The 20690-nt window shown below is 33.0% G+C and overlaps 2 protein-coding genes and 1 long non-coding RNA gene across 5 annotated transcripts; 2 read left to right on the forward strand and 1 right to left on the reverse strand.

Moving 5' to 3' along the window:
* The first annotated feature begins 4831 nt into the window (after positions 1 to 4831).
* Positions 4832 to 8360, forward strand: LOC107482896 (uncharacterized). 3 transcript variants are annotated; one of them, XR_008008249.1, is made up of 6 exons: positions 4832 to 5244; positions 5741 to 7064; positions 7508 to 7571; positions 7651 to 7845; positions 7937 to 8068; positions 8163 to 8360. It is a non-coding gene; the product is annotated as an uncharacterized LOC107482896 (long non-coding RNA). The 3 variants fall into 3 exon arrangements; XR_008008248.1 differs by having other exon boundaries at positions 5741 to 6836; positions 6959 to 7064; positions 7651 to 8068; XR_008008250.1 differs by having other exon boundaries at positions 5741 to 7426; positions 7651 to 8068.
* A 1457-nt stretch (positions 8361 to 9817) lies between these two features.
* On the reverse strand, positions 9818 to 14525 carry LOC107482895 (probable galacturonosyltransferase 4). The gene is made up of 8 exons (XM_016103478.3): positions 13690 to 14525; positions 13509 to 13585; positions 13337 to 13415; positions 12974 to 13230; positions 12208 to 12473; positions 11675 to 12032; positions 10873 to 11448; positions 9818 to 10537 (listed from the first exon to the last, which is right to left on the reverse strand). Exons 1-8 carry the CDS (start codon positions 13790 to 13792, stop codon positions 10262 to 10264), a joined length of 1992 nt encoding a protein of 663 aa, XP_015958964.1. The 5' UTR covers positions 13793 to 14525; the 3' UTR covers positions 9818 to 10261.
* A 2704-nt stretch (positions 14526 to 17229) lies between these two features.
* LOC107482815 (uncharacterized) lies at positions 17230 to 18444 on the forward strand. Its single transcript, XM_016103411.1, has 2 exons — positions 17230 to 17829; positions 17953 to 18444. The coding sequence occupies exons 1-2, from the start codon at positions 17230 to 17232 to the stop codon at positions 18442 to 18444; spliced, it is 1092 nt and encodes a 363-aa protein (XP_015958897.1).
* Positions 18445 to 20690: the final 2246 nt, after the last annotated feature.

Consider the following 20690-nt stretch of genomic DNA (forward strand, 5'->3'; position numbering starts at 1 on the left):
TATTTCTCCGTGCTTCCTCTTCCTCTTCTTCCTTCATGTCTATTTTTCTTCTTTTTCGTAATTTTTTTCTCTCGTTATCATCGTCATCAACACCACCTCTTCCTCCCTTTTTTTATTGAAATTTCTTCTCATCTTTTCGTTTTCTCTTTCTCCTTCATCAAAATCACCAGAAAAAATGAAAAAAACATTATTCAAGGTACTGTTTTACTATTCTTCTAGATTTTTTTTAGATTGTCTCTGTCATGTGCCTCATCCTTAACCAGAAAAACATTAAAAGATTTCAAGAAGAAATATACTGTCTCCCCCTATATTGGGTGTATTTCTGTAATCCTTTGGTTTATTTCTGTAATCCTTTGAGTGTATTTCTGTAATTCTTTGGATGTATTTCTGTAATCGTTTGGGTGTATTTTTGTAATCATTCAGGTGTATTTCTGAAGTTCCATCATCTTCAAAATAATTTCAAAACTTGATTTCAGAAACCATGAAAATCGAAAAAAACAGAAGGAGATCGAAGGCAAAGAGAGAACGTTTTTCCATACAAATCATACAAGTCATTTATATTCACGCTGTTTTTACGTTTTTTTTTGTGCCTCTTTTTCTTCTTCTTTTTTCTCCGTGCTTCCTCCTTTTCTTCTTCTTTTCTTCTTCTTCTTCTTTCTCTGTGTCTCTTCTTCTTCTTTTTCGTAAAAAAGGAAACGAAGATGAACACACACAAAGATGATTCAGTAACGCACGTGTTTGGCCCAACTTGTAAAACTTGTAAACAAAAATGACTTGTATATGTAGCACTCCTTTTTTTAATTTTTTAAAAATAAAAGCGGTAGTATTGTATTGTATTAAAAAGATTTTCTTACTAAAAATAATTTGGCAAAACCGAATTGTATGCAAACCATGTTGGTGTGTTTTACCCATATTTATCAACCCAATTTAGCTAAACCAAAATTTTGATTATCAATCTGAGTTAAATTATTATTTAAATCGGTCAAGCAATTCATTCGTTTAAAATTTGGTTAAAATTAAATAAATCAATTTGGCTAAACTTGATAAAATTTGGTCAAATTAAAAAAATGTTATTTCTATATATGATAGTTTTTATTAAATATATTATATGAAAAATCTTAGAAGTCAACAATTTTTAATAATTTTAATCAGTAAAAATATTAAATTATTTTTAATAAATAAATTTTATTGATTTATGTGTACAAACTTTAATAAATGTGAGTGTAATTTATATTAATTTATATGTATAAATGATAGTAAATATAAATAAAAACTATGTATTTTATATGCAAATCTTTATAAACATAGGTACAAATTATTAATGACTAATTACTAGTCGAAAATAATATTCTATTAATTTTCTAGTATTTTTATATTATATAAAAAAATAAAATATATTTTAATAAATATAAATTAATTGATAAATAATTAAAATTTAAAAATAATGATTAATCTAATACAAAATAAAATCAAAATATATCTATTACAAAAATGAAAACGTAAAATTAAATTTTATATAATTATTAAATTATAACTGAGTTAACCAGTTTAATATTTTATCTATGAATGAACCAATAATTCAATAATTCAACCATCGAAATTTTTTTAAAATAAATAAAATAAATATTTTATTTATCAAAATAAATAACTTGGAGCTTTTTTATTAAAATGTGTCGTTTCTCTTATCTCGTTTACAGTATAAACAAAATAAGATAATACGTATCTCGTTTACATTGTAAACAAGATATAGCCAACCAAAAATAAAGCGTATATATTATTTACAATGTAAATGAAATACGTGCTATCTTATTTTGTTTACACTATAAACAAAATAAGAGAATAATTATGACATTGACACTGTAAACGAGATACATAAATCGTAAAGACAAATTTTCAGCCACTATAGAAGAATGTGTAACTCTTTGTATTCTCCACAAATGTTTTACTACTTCTTTTCTACCTATTTCTTCCAATAATAAGCCAAAATACCTAGTAGTAGTGGATATTTGGTTGTAAGTGCAGATCCGAATTGCCGTATGAGAAATAATAATAATGGGGTAACATTTGAGTGTGAGAATCCTATTCTGTTACGTATTCGGTAAGTAAGTCCATTATCCGAATTGAAGAGTCTGATATTGGATAGCGTCGGTGGTATACGACGTCCTGTAGGGTGATTGTGCACTTAGCCCACGGCAGGTGGAAGGTGTGGTCTCTGGGCGCCAACGCTCAACAAATGCTGTTATTAGAGAGTTGTCGAACACAAAATTCTTGAATGACCGAACCCAACCTCCATCAAGTACGGGACGATGGCATCCAGTGATGGGAGTGTGTGGCTCACTCTCCTCAGAAGAAGCAGTCGAGGCCTCTGATAAACAATAAAAAAATCGAATCAGAAATTAATTTGACTTATAAGTAAACTATTTAAGTAAATAACTACAAATATTTAAATTATAAATTTATTTACATAAAAAATTTTACTTAAATAATGAAAATGTTTATTAAAATAATTAACTTAGACATCTGTATAATATAAAGCAAATGAAAATGTTTCCTAAGATAACTAATAACTACACTAATAAACGTCTATTTTATTTAATTTAAATAAAATTATTTAGTTAAATAGTGAATGACAAAATTCATTTTGCATCTCCTTTATATAATAGATTAAGTAAAAATATTTACTTGAATAATCAATAAGTAAACCGTTAACTTAATAGCTTAGTTTAAGTAACAAGAAAATTTAAGAAAAAACTATTTACTTAAATATTTAGTAAATACAAAATATAAATATTTTGCTACTTAATTAAGTTTATTAGAAATTATTAGGGATAAGTACTTTTTTCGTCTCTAAGGTCTGAGGTGAAAATCAAAATCGTCCCCGACCTTTTTTTCTTATTACAATCATCCTCAACGTTATAAAATCGTCTTTTTCTACTTCAATTATATTTTTTGACCTAATTATCCTTAATCATTAATAAAAATAATATTTAAAAAAAAAAGCAAAACCCCACCCTCAATATCTCTTCGCTATCCCCTCCATCTCCTTCCTTCTACTCTCTGAGTCTCTTCGAACTCCCTCCATCCCTTGCCGTCCATTCTCCCGACGAAGCAACTGTCAGCGTCTCCTCACTGCGAAAGACGACGTCAACAACTACGCAAAAATAACCTGTCTCTGTATCGCGCCTTACCACGCCCTTCATTAGCCCTCGTAAGTCTATGTTTTGTTCGTTGTATTTCTTTTTTTAAAAAAACTATTAATTGGAATGAATAATGAATAAATTCATTATTGTGATTGTGTTTGTTAACAAAAGAAAATTATTGTTGAATAAATTAATTATTTTTTTTCTTTTCTTCTATTGTTGCATCTGGTGGTAAAAGAGTGACAGTGGAATGAAGGTAGAGGTGTAGGTAACTGAGTAAATGTGATGGTGGGTGGGTGAGGTTTAGTGGTTTACTGGTGAATGAATGAGGTTGAATGGTAATGAATGACGAAGATGATGAAGGAATGGAGATGAAATGGAGGTGAATGATGGTGAGAATTGGAAACTGATGATAGTGGTGGGACGGGGTTTATTATTTTTATTTTATATTTATTTTTTTCAAGGGTAAATTTGTGTTTTTAGGCAGAAAATGACGATTTTATAACATTTCGTAAGGTTGAGGTTGATTTTGATAAGAAAAAAAAGTTAAGGACAATTTTTATTTTCACCTCAGATCTTAGGAACAAAAAAGTACTTAACCCAAATTGTTAATAACCTTAATTAATAACTGAATTAATAAACATATGCTTAATAATAACTTAGATTAAAAAGTTCTGAATCTAAACAAATATTTAACTAACATTTATTTTAAAATATGCCTAATATCATACTCTAACATTTAAACCACTCCCAATCATATATTTTTTTGCGTAACATATACTGCATGCTACTTCTATAAAAGTATCATAAGTATGACAATACATCTATACTTTAATATAAGCATAAAACGAAAGACAACACTAATTCAAAGTCGGCTGCTTCTGCAAGGTACCAAGTCTCGCCCAGTTTGTTAATGTCTCCATTGTGATTATCAGTGCGCACCACATTCTTCAAGTAATTCATAAATATGATTTAAAAAGGGTAAAAATGGAAAAAAATGCCAAAAAATAGAAGTCAAAAGGTTTGACTAAAGGCTGTGAATGAGATGCATGTCTTTAGGCATCCTCTCCTCTTATCTCATTTATAGTATAAACAAAATAAGATAACAACGTATCTTGTTTATAGTGTAAACGAGATAAGGACACAACACGTATGACGTGTATAAACGTGATACAGCTACATCGTCTCGTGTCTTATCTCGTTATAATATAAACGAGATAAGAGAAACAACACATATTGGTAAAAAAGTTCTAAATTATTTATTTCGATAAATAAAACATTTATTTTATTTATTTAAAAAATTCCTTAACCATCTTAATTACAATATAAAAAGAATTATTTCCTATAAAAGTTAGTATAAAAAAATGAATAAATGACCATTTGTATTCATAAAAGATGAAAACACTGACCTATCTACCCATATTAAATCGAAACTAAACTTGTACCCACATAAGATGTCATCCGTGTGACAAAAATACCTACGTGGCGCTCCAACCCTTCAAAGACAGGGTATTTTTGTCACACACAGGGCATCTTACATGAGTACAAGTTTAATTTTGATTTAATATAGGTACATATGTCAGCGTTTTCATCTTTCATGATACAAATGGTCATTTATTCATAAAAAAAATTATAGCAAAAGAAATTAGGAAAGCTCATACGACACCCAAAAAAAATAGGGAGGCTTTGACGACACGCAACATTTGCTATTTCTGCTACTTTTTCTCTCTCCCTCTTTTCTTGTTTGCGGATCCATCCTTGCTTGCGGCTCTTCTTCTTCGTTCGCTAGTTTAGGGTTTATCAGTACCACTTAAACCTAACACGCAAAAAAGGATGCAGGGCAAAGAATCTCAAGGTTCCAATGAGAACCTTGAGGCTAAACAGAAAACACCCATGTTCAATAACTTGGGTGGGATGAAAGATCTTTTGAAGAAACTGATAGCTCAACTGATTGTTCCATGGTATCATCCTGCGATTTTAAGAAAGCTAAATGTTACTCCTCGTACTAGAATCTTGCTGCATGGGCCAAGCGGTTGTGGCAAGACCACACTGGCTCACGCGATAGCTAATGAGACTCGTGTTCCCTTCTATCAGATATTACCAGGTACTGAATTGGTTTCTGGAGTCTCAGTTATTTCATGATCATTTCCTTAAACTTGAGGTTTCGTTTTTTATGTTCTTAGGTCGGTGTTAGAGACCAATAACAGGCATTATTTATGATGATGGGGTTTAGGGTTTTGACATTATGAATAATAGGACATTTTGGAATGGTTGTGCCTGTTCTTGTAAGATTAACCCCAAGAACTTTGGCCCTTCTATTCAAATGGAGTTTCAAATCGTTTTTTATGTTCTTAGGTCGGTATTAGAGACCAATAACAGGCATTATTTATGACGATGGAGTTTAGAGTTTTGACATTTTGAATAATAGGACATTTTGGAATGGTTGCCCCTGTTCTTGTAAGATTAACCCCAAGAACTTGGCCTTTCTATTCAAATGGAGTTTCAAATTAGTTCTTATTACAAATTAGTGCTTTTGTTTGTTAATAATGCTTATTTATTTACTTATTTGTTTTGTCTCTATTGTCAAATGAATTCTTTAGGTGATTCTGAAGAAAGCATCAGAGCTATTTTTGCCGAAGATTGGAAAGCGTGGATCATCTAATGGCGGAGCTACAAATAGTCAAGATTCTCTTGACCTGGCCTTGAGAGGATTGTTTCAGCGAGAGCTTCTTCTTGTCATTATTGAAGCGTCAAGACGAGATATCCTTAAGTTACTGATCTGCAAACCTAAGGGTTCATTCGATCTTGATGAAATAGTAAGGTATAAGGAGGCTAATCTATTGTTATAGCACAAAATCATTTGTGAGGGGAGAAGGAAACTATCTCAAAATATTCCAAAACGATGGAAGCAATTTTTCTAGGGTAAAGATTTGGACGTCAGAACGTCCGATTTCCAGGTGTCCTAAATTTGTTTTTTTGTTTACTTTCTTATTGTTAATGTTGTTATAATGTTATTATAATTGCTATAATTGTTTAATTTCACATAGGAATTTGTGAAAAAAAAAAGTGTAACTTTGATTAATAAGAGAGAATTTCTTATCCGCTATTCTCAATGTGAAATAGGAAGATGTCCAGGGACTAGATAGTTTAAGAGAGGATTTAAACAGGATTTAAACACCTCTCTTAAATTATCCAGGCCCTCGACATCTTCCCATTTCACATTGGGAACAGCGGATAAGAAGTTCTCTCTTATTAACGAAAGTTGCATTTTTTTCAAAAATTCCTGAATGAAAATAAACAATTATAGTAATTATAATAACATTATAGCAACATTAACAATAAAAAAGTAAACAAAGAAACAAATCTTAGAGTACTGGAAATTCGGAAGTTGTGATGCCATGTTTATCCAAATCTTTACCCAAAAAGGTTGCTTCCACCCGTCTGGAATATACGGAGATAGTTCCATTTGTCCCTCACAAATGATTATGTACATTAACAATCTGCCAAACCTTCTAAATCAGCGGCAACATAACCTGTCGTAGACCTTACTATTCCATTAAGATCGATTAACTCTTAAAGTTTGCAAGTCAGCAACTTAAGGATATCTCGTCTCGAGACTTCATCAAAAATGGCATGAACAAACTCTCCGTAAAAACAATACTCTCAAGGCCGGGTCAAGACAATCCGAACTATTTGGTAACAGCCTCTTCATTCTTGTCCTAATTGCATTGATGAATTGATTTTTCCCCCCTACCCTTGAAAATATTGTTTAGTTGAATTTCATAGGTTGATGAATGTGATTGGATTATCTATTTTAGGCATATGGGGTTGCAAATCTGACGGGAATGGCTCCCTGGTTGTAGTAAAACTATTATTGCCAAAGCTGTTGCCAATGAAGCGGGAGCTAATTTCATTCGTATTAAGGTTTGTCTAAATACTTCATCTTACCTTATTCATTTTTGGTTTTGCTTCAATGGGAATATTGACAAATGTATACATGAATAAAATTACCGTTTGGATATTTTTATCGCGTAAAAACCATCTTTTGTGGATACAAAACTAATCTTGTTAATTTATGGTTAATATTGTCAGTGTTTTAAAGTTTTATAGTTAGAAATGGCAGTTTACTCGTTCATTTATTGAGATTAGTCTCTTTCGAGAATTCGAAATCAACTCTTGAATTAGGATTCTTGTATTCTTTTACATTGATTTGGGAATAATACCTGTTATCTATCACTATTCAATTAACTTCAGGTGGATCAGGCATTGAACGAGTAGTGAATCAGGTCAAACAATACTAGTTATTGGATAAATAATTCTGATATCATTATATTATTAAAAAATGGCATTATTATTTGCAACTGCAGTTACTAATTGAGCTAGACGGTGCGGGACAACGCAAAATGTTTTTGTCATTGGTGCAACAAATAGGTAAAATTTTATTTGTCATATCTATTTAGTTATTTTTGTTTCCATCTTATTACAGTGAAGTAAATTTCTCATTTTGTAGGCCTGATAGGATGGATGAGGCTCTCCTCCGTCCTGGTAGACTTGGTAAACAACTTTACGTTCCTCTGCCAAGCACTGACCAGCGGTTTTCAATATTGAAAGCTCTTGCAAGGAAGGAGCCTGTTGATCCTACCGTGGATCTGAGAGCCATAGCTGAAGCGTGTGAAAATTTAGTGGCACAGACCTTGCTGAATTGGTTTGTCCCTGCTATATCTTTTTCTGCTTGTTTTAATAATCCTTTGAAGGAGGAATAATGGGGGGAAGAAGTTATTTTCTTGATGATACAGGTGGATGAAGCAACTTGTGCTGCTATTGATGAGAAATTGACCTCAGTTGAAGCCTCTAGTGATACTAATACTTGCAAGCCAAGACATTCTGATATAGCACTTAGTCAGGTCTTTCCCTCAGTGTCTTCGGCGGTATGTTCCATTCTTCTATGAATCTCTCTTTCACACATTAAAGCTGCCCTCTTACTGCGTAAACTAAGGAATTTGTTTCATTTGTTTGGATCAGAAAAGGCGGAAGTATGAGCATGAGCGCTCGGCAAAGCGATTTAAAGCATCATGAAGATCATGGAACTGGTTGTTCTAGGAGATATAACCCTCCTCTTCTAGTCGACTGAAACTTACTTCAAGTAGCAGCACTACAAGAAAATGTGTATTAAAATACTTTTTAGCTGGAATATTAAGTTTTAACACTTATTTCAGGTTATTTTTTTGTGATAATCTATTGTTAATATTTGAAAGTTTTTACATATAAAATACAAAAATATGAAATTTTTTTATAAGAATTAGACTAACCGTCACAGAGAAAAAATGAAAGTAACTCAAATACTCAATAGATATTTATCTATTAATTTTTTACAACTTAATTTTTTATACTCAAGTTGTTCTAATTTATTTTGCATTCAGGCGCCACTTAACTAACCTATATAATTCATTTTTAACGTAAACGACTTCCTTTATTGTGCTTTTGTTAAATTTGATAAATATACTAGTAATGATTTTATGATTCAAACTTGTGATTTAAAAATTACACACAATCAATTTAATTATCATTTCAAGATTTCTCTTTAATTTATTGTATAATAGTTTTAAAAAATGAAAAATATTGTTTAAACAATTAGTTTGATCATTATGTTAAACATAAGATAATTTTATATTTTAAATTTCTTATGTAAAGTATATAATATAGTTGCTTATTATTTACTGAGTACTCCAAAATGAACATTAGTGAATTCCGTCGTCACTCCATTCTTACTTTTTTATCCTTCTCTTATCTTTTTACCTCTTTTTGTACATTTTTAAATTAAATTATTTTGATAAATAATAAATTTACATGAAACAGTTATTGAGAAACACGAATAGTAGGGATGAATAGTTAAGTTAATGGGTTCCACCACCCACGTGATGATCACCAATGCAATGTTCTTTTTCCTTTTGAATCAACCAACCAACCACTTGCTGTGCTGTGCTGATTCATGACTAATCTTTTTCCATGCAATGTAATGCTGTCCCCATTAGGAAACAGCCTGTCCCAATTGGACCCCACCTCAAAATTATGCATTCCATCCATATGATTCTTTGTCCCACTCACCATCAATTACTATTCATAATCATTTAATTAGTAATACCCCAAATCCGAGTTAGACAAGCTAATCTTTATCAGTATTTTGTAAAGATTGATATGTATTAACATAATAAATTTGATAATTAAAAATTATTAAAAATTAAAATATCCAACTAAAAATTTCTTAATCCGTATTTGGAGATTACTCTATTCAAGAGTTCTTTTCAATTTCTCTTCTACCATACTTCTACTTTACTCACCTCATCTTCTTAACCATTATGTACCAAACTACACTTATACACTACCACTTCCAACTTCACCATTACCTACCATATCATTATATTACACAAAAAAAGGTTTAAGCCTTGAATTGTTGTAGCAGCCAACTACTATGATTATATTATTGAACAAACCTTACCTTTGTTTTACTACATCTAACTAACTTCTCAGCTGAGCAACCAGCATAGTAGAGATAGTTTAAGCTGTTACAATATTAGCACCTACATATATTCTTGTAAACCAGAAACAAGGTGAGGAAATATATAATAATCCATTTGAAATCAAAGCATAACCAGAATGAAGTTAATATGAATGATGGGTTAAGAGCTTAAAAAATGATTAATTCCATTAAGGGTATTGAAAAGAGTGTCAACTTCAATAAAAGAACAAGGAATTGTACAACTACAAGACAAAGGAACTGTTTAGGGAAATGGTAGGGTACAAGCTACAACAAAGAGGCAAAGAGGAGAGAACTTAAAAATAGCTATTTTCATTTACAAGTACAGTTAGCATCTCTGCTGGTAAGTGATCAAGGTTCAATGGTTGCAAATTGATACTCTGATTTTTTACTCTTAATCTCTACTATGCCCAAATCCAAAAAATACTGACATAAAACAGGGAAACCAATACAAAAAGAATTGTAAAGCTTTAACAAAAAATTAGAAGCCCTACACATGAAAATGCAGACCTATGCGGTGCATTGCGGCATGGCTAGTGCCAAGAAAACTTCAATCAGTGGTTTAATGTACCAAGAAGACACATCTCTATGGGTTGATGTTGCATTCTCGCAAATACACATGATCATAATCGACATACTTTGTCCAATGACTTCGGAACTTGGGAATACTTATCTCAAGCCATGGCTTCAAGTTGCCATTGTAGTGGATAACGGCAGCGCGATCAATATCTCTTTGGTTGACATTGGGGTTGTAGCCGAGACCCAGGACATGCCAAGATCGGTTCAGCGGGAAAGTTCGTTTCCAGAATGTTATGAGACCCGGTGGCAGTGTTCCTAACTTCCACAGCTGTCTATCATGATTCTGTAATTCAATTTAATTGCAAACAAAAATCAGTCAACGATTCTATGACCAAGAAACAAGATATGTCAAAAATAGTTTACGGAAATTGCAAACTGCCTAATGTTGCATATATGATACATTCCATTTCTCAAACAGTGACACCGAGTCCAAATTATTATACATACTCCTATCCGCAATTTTTGAATGATAGTATGAAACATGCCTTAAAAGCCTATTTATTAGCTAATAAGTTTAATGGCAAAAAAAAAGTTACCAATCTACATATAATTTATGTGAATTTATTACCAATCATATGGGATACATACTAAAAAGGTAAACCAAACTGCATCACTTACCAGATTCTGCCAGTTGTGGTACACCTCGGTGATGTTTTGCCTCTTCCATTCGGCTAAATCAAATATATTCATACCATATGCCCACCCACAAGCACGCGGGTCAAAATTCTTTGCGATAAGAGGATGGGAGAAGTTAAGATAACGATCAAATCGATGAAAACTTTCTCCACAAGTTTCTACAGCACCATTTACATTGCCTTTCAGATCAACTGACCAAAGACCAGTCAGATCCTTCTTCACAACTATATCATCATCCAAGAACAGCACCTTGTTGAGCTTTGGAAAGATCTCAGGCAGGTAGAAACGGAGATGATTCAAGATAGATAAATATTTTGGATTTCTAAACTTCAGGTTTGAATCAGAAGTTGCTCGGTGAGTCTTGAAGTAATAATCAATCATGGATGGAGATCCCAACTGCCTAAGAACAGGACTATAACTTGCATTCAACCATGTAAAATCTTCAATGTTCTGAACCTGAATGGTTGCATTGCCGGGTGGATTTGCCAAAAACCACATCCTCATTGCTGCATAATTGAGTCTGTCGGTAACAATGTGAAAAACATGCTTTGAGGTGTCCTGCAAATTCATTAAATAAAATTATTATAAGCAAGTCATGTCAATGGGGAATTGAAACAGCATCAGTGCTGATAATTTTTAATTTCTTTTACTTCACAAACTTGGGGCAAAAATAAAATAGAAACCATCTTTCTTAGTTAAAATAGATAAAGCACAGCTACACCCCTAGCACACTCCACCATTTTTTCTTTGATGTCAAGAATTCACAACATTGAAAAACAGATACCTTAGCATTAACAGCAGTTGAATTCACAACAACAGCCGCAGCCAATATGTTGTCTGAGAATATTGCATAATGGTATAGTCGAGGGTCTTCTAACTTCTCTTGATTGGGGAACTGTTGCTGAGAAGAATTCAAGTTATAATACTCAGTTGTAAGGCGCAGTGGAAGACAGTGAAGACCTTTTGGCAATGTTTTTGCTGTTAATTGTGTTAAGAACAAAGTCTGCTTCTTGTGTGCATGGAGCTGCTCCTCTGTTGAGTGGATCATAGCCCGAAGCTTCTTCACAACAGCAGCACAATCATCTTGAGCTTGCTTCCCTTTCAACAAAGTTTGTTCCATCGCCTTTATTCTCTCATTTGCGCTGCCAATAGTAAGACATATTATGACAAGAAATGGAGCTTGGTAGAGAAATTACTTACTCGTCATTTTTATAAGCAGCAATAAAAGAAACTTAAAGAAGAAAACATAAACTTGAAAATAATAAGATAGCATGGGAACACAAACAGGGAAACAACAGTGTTCTTATAGTTACTTACTTCCTAGGTAAGTCAGAATCCTTGCTTGCATCTCCAAGTGTTCGTGAAACTTCCTTTACCCGTAGTCGTAGTTCCCGTGTAAGATGGGAGTTACTTTTTACTACTGGCAAGGAAAGAAAGATTTTAGCCTGGATGAGTTGATCTTTGAGTTGCTGTACCTTAGCATCTGGTGGCATTTGTTCTTTCTGCTTATTGGTTTCCCCTGAGAGAATTTTCTTGTTTATGTTGCTGGAGGCGATAGTTGCTTGCGGCTCCTGTTTAATATCCTGATAAAAAATTGCAGCAAATGTGAAACTAGAAACTTAAAATGAACTTGGCTTGAATATGAACTAGGCTTGAACGTGTAGCAAATAATGTTGACAGGAAATGCTATTTAGCAACTCATTCGATCCATTTTTGTAATTGACATTAGCAATTCAACTAACTCCCATTTGTTTTGATCTTCGTCGGACTCAAACTAATTTTTTAAATGCAAACCACAAATGCATACAGTCTCATCTAATGTATGCAAACTCCACACAAAGGAAACACATACCTAAATAGGTTTATCAGTGTGGAACTTCTTTATCAACTAGATTTTATTATAATGACTTTAAGGCATTGAGCTAATTAAAACTAAAAAATGTGCTATATATCAGACCTTAAACTCCTGAGAAGATTATCAATTCAAACACTAGAATCTCATCATAGAGATGAACAAAGATAACACTTACACAAACCACAGCAGCAACAGATGCAATACAAGCACGGAAAATCCATCACCTACCTTAACTTGAGACTCGCGATCAGAACCACGATCTGATTTAGTGAGCTTTGCATCACTGTCATCAACATCAATAGCATCTTCGCTGTTTACATTTTCGCCACCACTGCCATCAGCTTTCTCCAAGGTGTTCGCATCATTCCCTTGCTTGTCAGTCACCAGTCTAATGAGGCTCTCCTTTCTACCTTGATCTTCCTCAGTTGTAGTTGACAGCACCCGTGCCGACACATGTTCCCTTGATTCAACCACCATCGGCCTCTCTATTAAATCAACAGAACAATGACATTTGATAACATTGGAAAATCTCACAAGTTACAGCAACAACTAACCCTTTTGAACAACAGATAGAAAGATCAAACAAAATACCTCGAGGCAAATTCTTTGTTTCGGTTAAGTCCTCAGTGTATACAACCCCAATAGGCTCTTTAAGAGCTGTTGAAGTTTCCTATTTGTAAAACAAGAAATTAGAGATTTCAGCTATAACTTATCACAGATTCAACCACCATCAAGGTATATATTTATTTCTTCAGAGCTTTACCTGAGGAAGCAGATTCAAATGGCCAGAGTCACCTGCACCTACAAAAGCAGTAACATCTTCAATAAACTCTTCCTTGGCTGCAAAAAACAGAAAACCCCAAGAATCAGCAACAAGATACAACAAAGACTTCTAAAGTGAAAACACTGAAATAAAAATAAAAAATGATAAGAAAAAGACTCACTGGATGGTGACTTGTAGGTGCCAAGACGATCGGTATAGAGAACAATTGGAGCAACAACAGTGATGCAAAGCAACAAAAGCACAATGTTCCTCATAGCCACCATTTTCACCACTCAGCTGGGAAGAAAAACCCTCAAGAACCCTCTCTAACAAGAGGAAGCGATCCTTCTCCTGTCACTTTCTAGAGAGAGAGAGAGAGAGAGAGATTATCAAAAAAGAAAAGAATTGGAAATCTCTCTGAAACCCCTCTTTCAGATTCTGTGCTTCAGAGGAGGCACTAATATCAAGAACCAACCCAACAAGGTGAAAATTAGAAAGGGGGCAAATTGAAGCCAAAGATATAAACTTCTTTTATCAAAAAAGAAGACCCACTTTCTTCCTCCTGTGGGTGGTGCCCGAAATCTCCGTGATGCAGAAAATTTTCAATCTTCAAAAGGTTCAAAGGTTTAAGCTTTGGACCCACAGAAACATGGAAGGGAAGGAAGGAATCTGAGGGGGAAAGAAAACTTCAGTTACATTGAATTACGGAGAAGAAAGAAAGAAAGAAAGAAAGAAAGAGGGAAACGCATTTTGGGATCAGAAAGAGAGAAAAATGATGCCTTGTTTTGCGTGCGTGTGTTTGTGAAAATGGGAGAGAACCAATTGGACCCTCCCTTGTGCAATTTTTAAGAGTTGGTACCCTTTTTTGGAAAAATGTTGTTGTTCAGAATCACAATCACGGAGGAAAAAGTAAAAGAAAGAAGAAGAAGAAGCAGAAGAAGGACGTTGGAGGTAACAGGAAGAAGCAGGAGAGAGAGAGAGAGAGAGAAGAAAAATATATGAACTTTTTTTTGGGACTAATCTTTGTTTGTCTTCCAAATTTTGTATATTTTGGTAACTTTAATCTTTTGTCACCTTGCAAACGGCAACTTTCATTAATGCTACAAAATCTAACCTAATTAATTTTCATACATGCTTAATTGTTTATTATCCGGCCTCCATATGTAACAAAATACAATAATTTATCTTCCAAATTTTATGGCATGATATACTTATTTCTAAAATAAAAAAAATACAATTAATTTTTAAAATGTCAAAATCATACATTCCTATATCACTTCCCCTCTATAAACACTTTTTATAATACATATTAAAGTTCAATTTTAATGTACTAATAGTATAAAATATTTTAATTTTTTAAATAATTATTTATACAGTCAAAATAAAAAATAGTTTTTTATTTATTTTTAACGTTCGTAAATAAATGTATATATAAAATTAATTTCACTAATAATGTATCAAAATTAATTTATGTATATTATTTTAACAACAGTACTATTTTAATAACCCATACATATTTTTTGTTTATTAAAAATAATTTAAATTTATACCTAATTATAATAATAATATTTTTAGAAAAATTTTAAGAATATTTGGTATATAATAGTATTATTATTCTTCAATTTTCTCTTAAACTTTAATTAATTAATATAAATTATTGATCACATTGAACTTGTTACAACTTATTTTAGATTAATCACCACCTATGATCTTCATCGTTGTTTTCTTATTCTTTTAAAAAAGATTTAGAGCGATCAAATTAATAATAAAAATGTGAACCAAGTTATTTTTTCCCTTTTATTCTCGCTATCTCAAAACATTCTTTATCCACCGGATAACTATTTAGACATATAGTGTCTTTCATTAGCAATAATAAAGAATAAAAAACTGAAAAAAAAGGGAAATGGAAACTTATTAAGATTAATTATGAAATTTAGTGTATTGTGGTGATGTAGAGTTGTTTTTTTTCTTTCTATAAGTAAATTACGCGTCAATTTATTTATGGATTTAATTAATAGTTAATTAGCATGTGATTACGAAGAACTGAATTTCTGACTATAAAATTTGCGCGTCCGTGATTGCTGCTTTGTTAATGAAATGGATTAACCAAAAGGTTGATTAAACTAGCACATAATATTGACTATAATCTTTTTAGGTATTATTATTATTTTTATCATCATCATACATTTTGAGAAAACAATTTAAACAAATATTTTATATATCAATTATTACTGTAGTGAATTAGAAAAATATTTGACTTAAGAGGAGTGCTACACATATAAGTCATTTGGTTTACAAGTCGTATAAGTTGGGAGAAACTTAACAAAAAGCACGCTGTCTCATATACGATTTTTATGGCGTACTTTGCGTTCCTCCTTCTCCTCCTCTTCTTCCTTCTTTTTCTCCTTCTTCTTCTCCTACTCTTCTTCTTCTTCTTCTATGAAAACAAGTTTTTTGTCAAATTTATTCGATCTCCTTCGTGCGTTCTCTCTTTGCTTTTTCATTCGTTGTTTTATCTGTGTTTATCATTGGTATTCTTGCTTCGTTTTTTTCGATTTTCATGGTTTCTGAAATCAAGTTTTGAAATCGTTTTGAAGATAATGGAACTTCAGAAATACACCCAAACGATTACAGAAATACACCCAAATGGTTACAGAAATACACCCAAACGATTATAGAAATACACTCAAAGGATTATAGAAATACATCCAAAGGATTACAAAAATACACTCAAAAGATTTAAAAAATACACCCAAAATTCGTTGAAGTACACCTTATGTATAATTCAGAACTCTTCATCTTTCTCCTCCTCATCTTCTGCTTCTTCTTCTTCTTCATTTTCTTATTTCATATTCTCATAATTCTTTTTGGGAGAAAAAAATCAAACAAAGAAGAAAAAAATACATAATGTTACAAAATCAAAAGAAGAACGAGGGGAAACACGATAATGAAGATGAAATACTTTAAAAACGAAGAAGAGGTGCGGAAAAAGAAGAAGGAGGAGAAAAAAAGAGGAGGCATAGAGAAAGAAAAAAAAGAAGAAATAAATAACTTATATGACTTGTATCGAAAAACGCTTATATGTAGAGAATTTCTCTTGACTTAATAACTAGGACACTTTAACCTATTTATTACCATTTAGCAAATTAATATATAAACAATGCTAGAAGATTAGTATAATTTATTATTTTAACCAATAATTAATTAATAATATTAAAAAATATTAGCTATAAATATAATATTATGTTATTAAACTAAAAATGTTGAGTTACTAATAAAAAATAATGATCAATATCGATTAAAATTATTAACCCTCAAACTTTTTTCTTAATATATATCTAGTGACTATCTTAAAATTCGGACAATTTACTTGAATAAAATAAAAGAGAGAAACGTTTACTGAAATACAACAATTATAATTTGTTTATCTACGTGTCCTGATTCAATATTATGTAAACTGTGGTAGGTAATAATATTTTACAATTTATACATAAACCGTTGTAGGCTGGCACGGTTTATTAGTAAGCAACAATGAACATAAACCGTGGCAAGTAACCACGGTTTATGAAGGCAGAAATTTGACCATAAAATCCTCTAACCTGCCACGGTTTATGAAGGGATATGAAAATGCAGAAAACCTTGTTAACTGCCACGGTTTATGAGGAGAAGATTTCTATATATATGAGTGAGATTCAAGCTATTAAAGAGGAGCATTATCACAATGGCAAGTGAGGAAGAGAGTTTTCTTGTCTTAGTGCATTGTTCTGGGAAAATTCAAAGAAACAAAAAATATGGTGTGAAGTTTACTAACAGAGAATCGTTGAGTGTATTTATCAGTTCATCAAGCACTTTGTCAGATGTAAAGAACAACATCTTGCATAAGCTTGGGGTATTTGGGAGCAAGTGGGTGAAGAAGCTATTTTACAAGATTTCCATCGCAGTTGTGCCGACCGGTGTTAAGTATGATACGTTTGTGATAGCGGCCGATGAAGATATTCGGGTTCTATTTCACTGTGTTAGGAGTTTTTCGAAGGTCAGAATACACGAGCTGTATGCGAAGTTGGAGGTTGATGTCGATAGTTCTGGGACATCAGCTCCAGTTCATAGCTCGACTGCCGCGGATGGTGCGTCTAGTTCGATGCCTGCGGCCGGACCATTTGTTCCGCAGGTTGCATCCCCTTCCTTTGCAGCTGATTTAGATCGAACGGAGGCAGTTGTTTCTGTATCGTTGGAGAATCTTGGGGTCTGGCAGCAGGCATTTGAGGTGGACACCGGTGGTAGCATGATTCATTATCTTCAAGAGTTTGGAAAACCTGATCGAGTATAGAATGCAATGCGGGACGATGACTCTGACCAGGAGCCTGTAGATATCATTGGGGACAGCGATGATGGCACAGGTGCCAATCTACATACACAGCATGGCCCTTCAAATTTTGGCAAATAGCAGTACTCTCCACACTTCTCCACTCTAAACTTGGAGGCTATTGGTCAACAGGCAGACGGAGGTGCTATAATTGGGGGTTCTTCTACAGAATTTCAGATTGGACAATCATTCCATAATAAAGATGAAGTTGTTCTGAGTGTGAAAGACTATAGCTTCCGTCGAGGTGTTGAGTACAGAGTCCTGGAATCAGATCATCTGAAGTATCATGGAAAATGCAAGGAGTTCGGCAAGGGTTGTAGTTGGTTGATTCGCATATCGCTTCGTTCACGAAAGGGCACTTGGGAGGTTAGGAGATATAACGGTCCGCACACTTGCTTAGCCACCTCTATTTCCAGTGATCACCGGCAGTTTGGTTACCACGTTATCTGTGCTAGAATTTATTTGTTGGTCAGGGCGGATGCTGCGGTTACGGTAAAGGTCGCCGCAAAATATATCAGGCTAGTGACCGCCGTCCATAGCCTACGGTGCTCATCAACAAGTATCTCCGGATGAACAACAGCAGCAACATCGGGAGCATAATAAGGCTCCCACACAAACTGTATCGGAGAAGGTAATGTTAGGTAAGACCATCAGAGTAAACATGAACGACTACTTGTAAGAGCAATAACTAAACGACTCACATCGCGAACACGCAATCTATCCAAAGAAAGGCGTGCAGACACCACTCTTTGATCCCTTGCATCGTTTCTCGGTAGATATGTTACCCACCTACAAGTTTCATTGAAAGCATGTCATAAGGAACGACAACACATGAAATTGAACAAGTTATGGACCGAAAAGAATAAACCATACCTGGATGCCAGCAGAAATCCGAACACATCAAAACCATTGGATCTGAGACTGGGAAACCTTCAGAAAATCTAAGACTGTAGAAGTTGTAGTGGCCCAGCCAAGTTAACAACGTTTTTGTTTGTCACACGACAAAGACATCCATACAACCAGGCCAGTGCAGCGGAGCCCCAGCTATATCTTCCCAAGTCGTCCATCGATGCCAAATAAGGCAACTAGCGAAGGTGAACCCGATTTGCGTTCTTGTCCGCAAACAGCTGAGAGGACAACAACATCAGAATATAAGCACGCGCGTATATACGCACGGTCTCTTCACTCGCATCTGCTGGTAGAACCCGAAACCTCTCATGGAACCATGTGTAGCACACCGTCATCTGCTTGACTTTATTCTGCGGCAGTAACTCACCAAACAACTCGCGAAACCATGTCCATGCGGGTCTTCCGTTCTCCATCAGATTCTCAAAGTCAGTCAGGCGCCCACTAACGGTCTCCCCATCGATGGGCAAACCCAGCTGATATGCCACATCTTGCAAAGTGATGGTGCACTCTCCAAACGGCATGTGAAAGGTGTGGATCTCAGGACGCCACCTCTCAACGAATGTGCTAAGTAGAGGCTCATCAACCCAGAATCACTGACTGTTTAGCCCAGGCAAGTGATACAAGCCCGCGATCTCTAGATACAATATAATATGGTCGTGTAATGGCATATTCTGTTGTCTCCTGACACCGCAAATAACCCTAATAGGCTGCAACATGTGGATAAAGAAATGTTGCTCATTTTAGTTAGTTGGGTCGAATTAATCCAATATGTGATGATATTTTGTTTTTTTATGTTTTTTACTGTTAAAAACTTAAAATAGTTAACAATATGATCAGAAATAGCAGTTTATTTAAGGAGGAAAAAAACAAAAAAAAAATGAAAAAGCAATCTTATTCAGTCTTCTTGCATCAAATCACGTAGTTTCTTCTAACAGTAGTAATAACATTTTTTTTTTTTTGAGACGTGTAACAGTAAAAAATTTTATTTTATTTGAATAGATTGGATAGTCTCTAATTTTAAGTATTACATCACACACTTGCACATACATTTAAGAGTTTTATTTACTACTTAGTCATGGGCAAAATTCAAACTCAAATATAGTATATTAAGAGGTAATATATCTAACCACTCAATTAAGTATTTGTTTGTGCATTATTAAGTTGATAAAATAAGATTTTCTTTTAATGAAAAAAAAAATTAGGATGTTTGATAAATTTCTAATAGTAAAACTAAAAGCATTTAAAAATAAAAAAATATTATTTTTGAAAAACTTCAATTTACATCTATTTTTTTAAAATTTTTTTTCACGTAATAAATAAATAAAAAATACTTTTATATGATTATATCCAAATATAATTGATAAATAAAAAAAATTTTTTTATATAAAAATTTAAATATAAAATTATTTTTATTTTTTTATAATTTTTTTTAAAAAAATAACTTAAAAAAAAGATGTTTTTATTATGAACTCATCCAAACAAACTGTAAGTATTATCTTCTATGGCCATAATCAAAAAAATAAAATCAACATGGTAATTAGTAATTACTAATTAGTCAAATGTGTCAAACCCTACCATTTACTAAAAGTTGTATTAATGTATGGGATTTTGGAAATTCCATTATAGTGTCGGCAATTCATATCATTTTCTTAGTAGGGTCCTAATTGTGTGGGATCCAGAGCATTAAAGATTGAAGTAATTAATACATTTCAAATTCAATACAATAAAAATCATGTACTCGTGTAGTTAACACACGAGGAAGGGATCATTACTGATGGTGGAAAACTTTTTTCTTGATAGTATATAATTTGTAAAAGGTTATAAATTTAAGATTTGTAACCCATTTGAAAATTGGCAAAAGTTAATTTTTTTTTTTTTTACTTTTGAAAGATAAAAAATCATATTAATAT

Source organism: Arachis duranensis, chromosome 4 (genome assembly GCF_000817695.3).
Source record: "Arachis duranensis cultivar V14167 chromosome 4, aradu.V14167.gnm2.J7QH, whole genome shotgun sequence".
In the NCBI taxonomy this organism is placed as follows: domain Eukaryota; kingdom Viridiplantae; phylum Streptophyta; class Magnoliopsida; order Fabales; family Fabaceae; genus Arachis; species Arachis duranensis.

Coding starts and splice junctions, on each gene's coding strand:
- LOC107482815 (XM_016103411.1), top strand. CDS start 17,230: ATGGCAAGTGAGGAAGAGAGTTTTCTTGTCTTAGTGCATTGTTCTGGG. Junction 17,830..17,952: donor AGTTTGGAAAACCTGATCGA/GTATAGAATGCA, acceptor TTTGGCAAATAG/CAGTACTCTCCACACTTCTC.
- LOC107482895 (XM_016103478.3), bottom strand. CDS start 13,792: ATGGTGGCTATGAGGAACATTGTGCTTTTGTTGCTTTGCATCACTGTT. Junction 13,586..13,689: donor CACCTACAAGTCACCATCCA/GTGAGTCTTTTT, acceptor TGTTTTTTGCAG/CCAAGGAAGAGTTTATTGAA. Junction 12,033..12,207: donor GATTCTGACTTACCTAGGAA/GTAAGTAACTAT, acceptor TACTATTGGCAG/CGCAAATGAGAGAATAAAGG.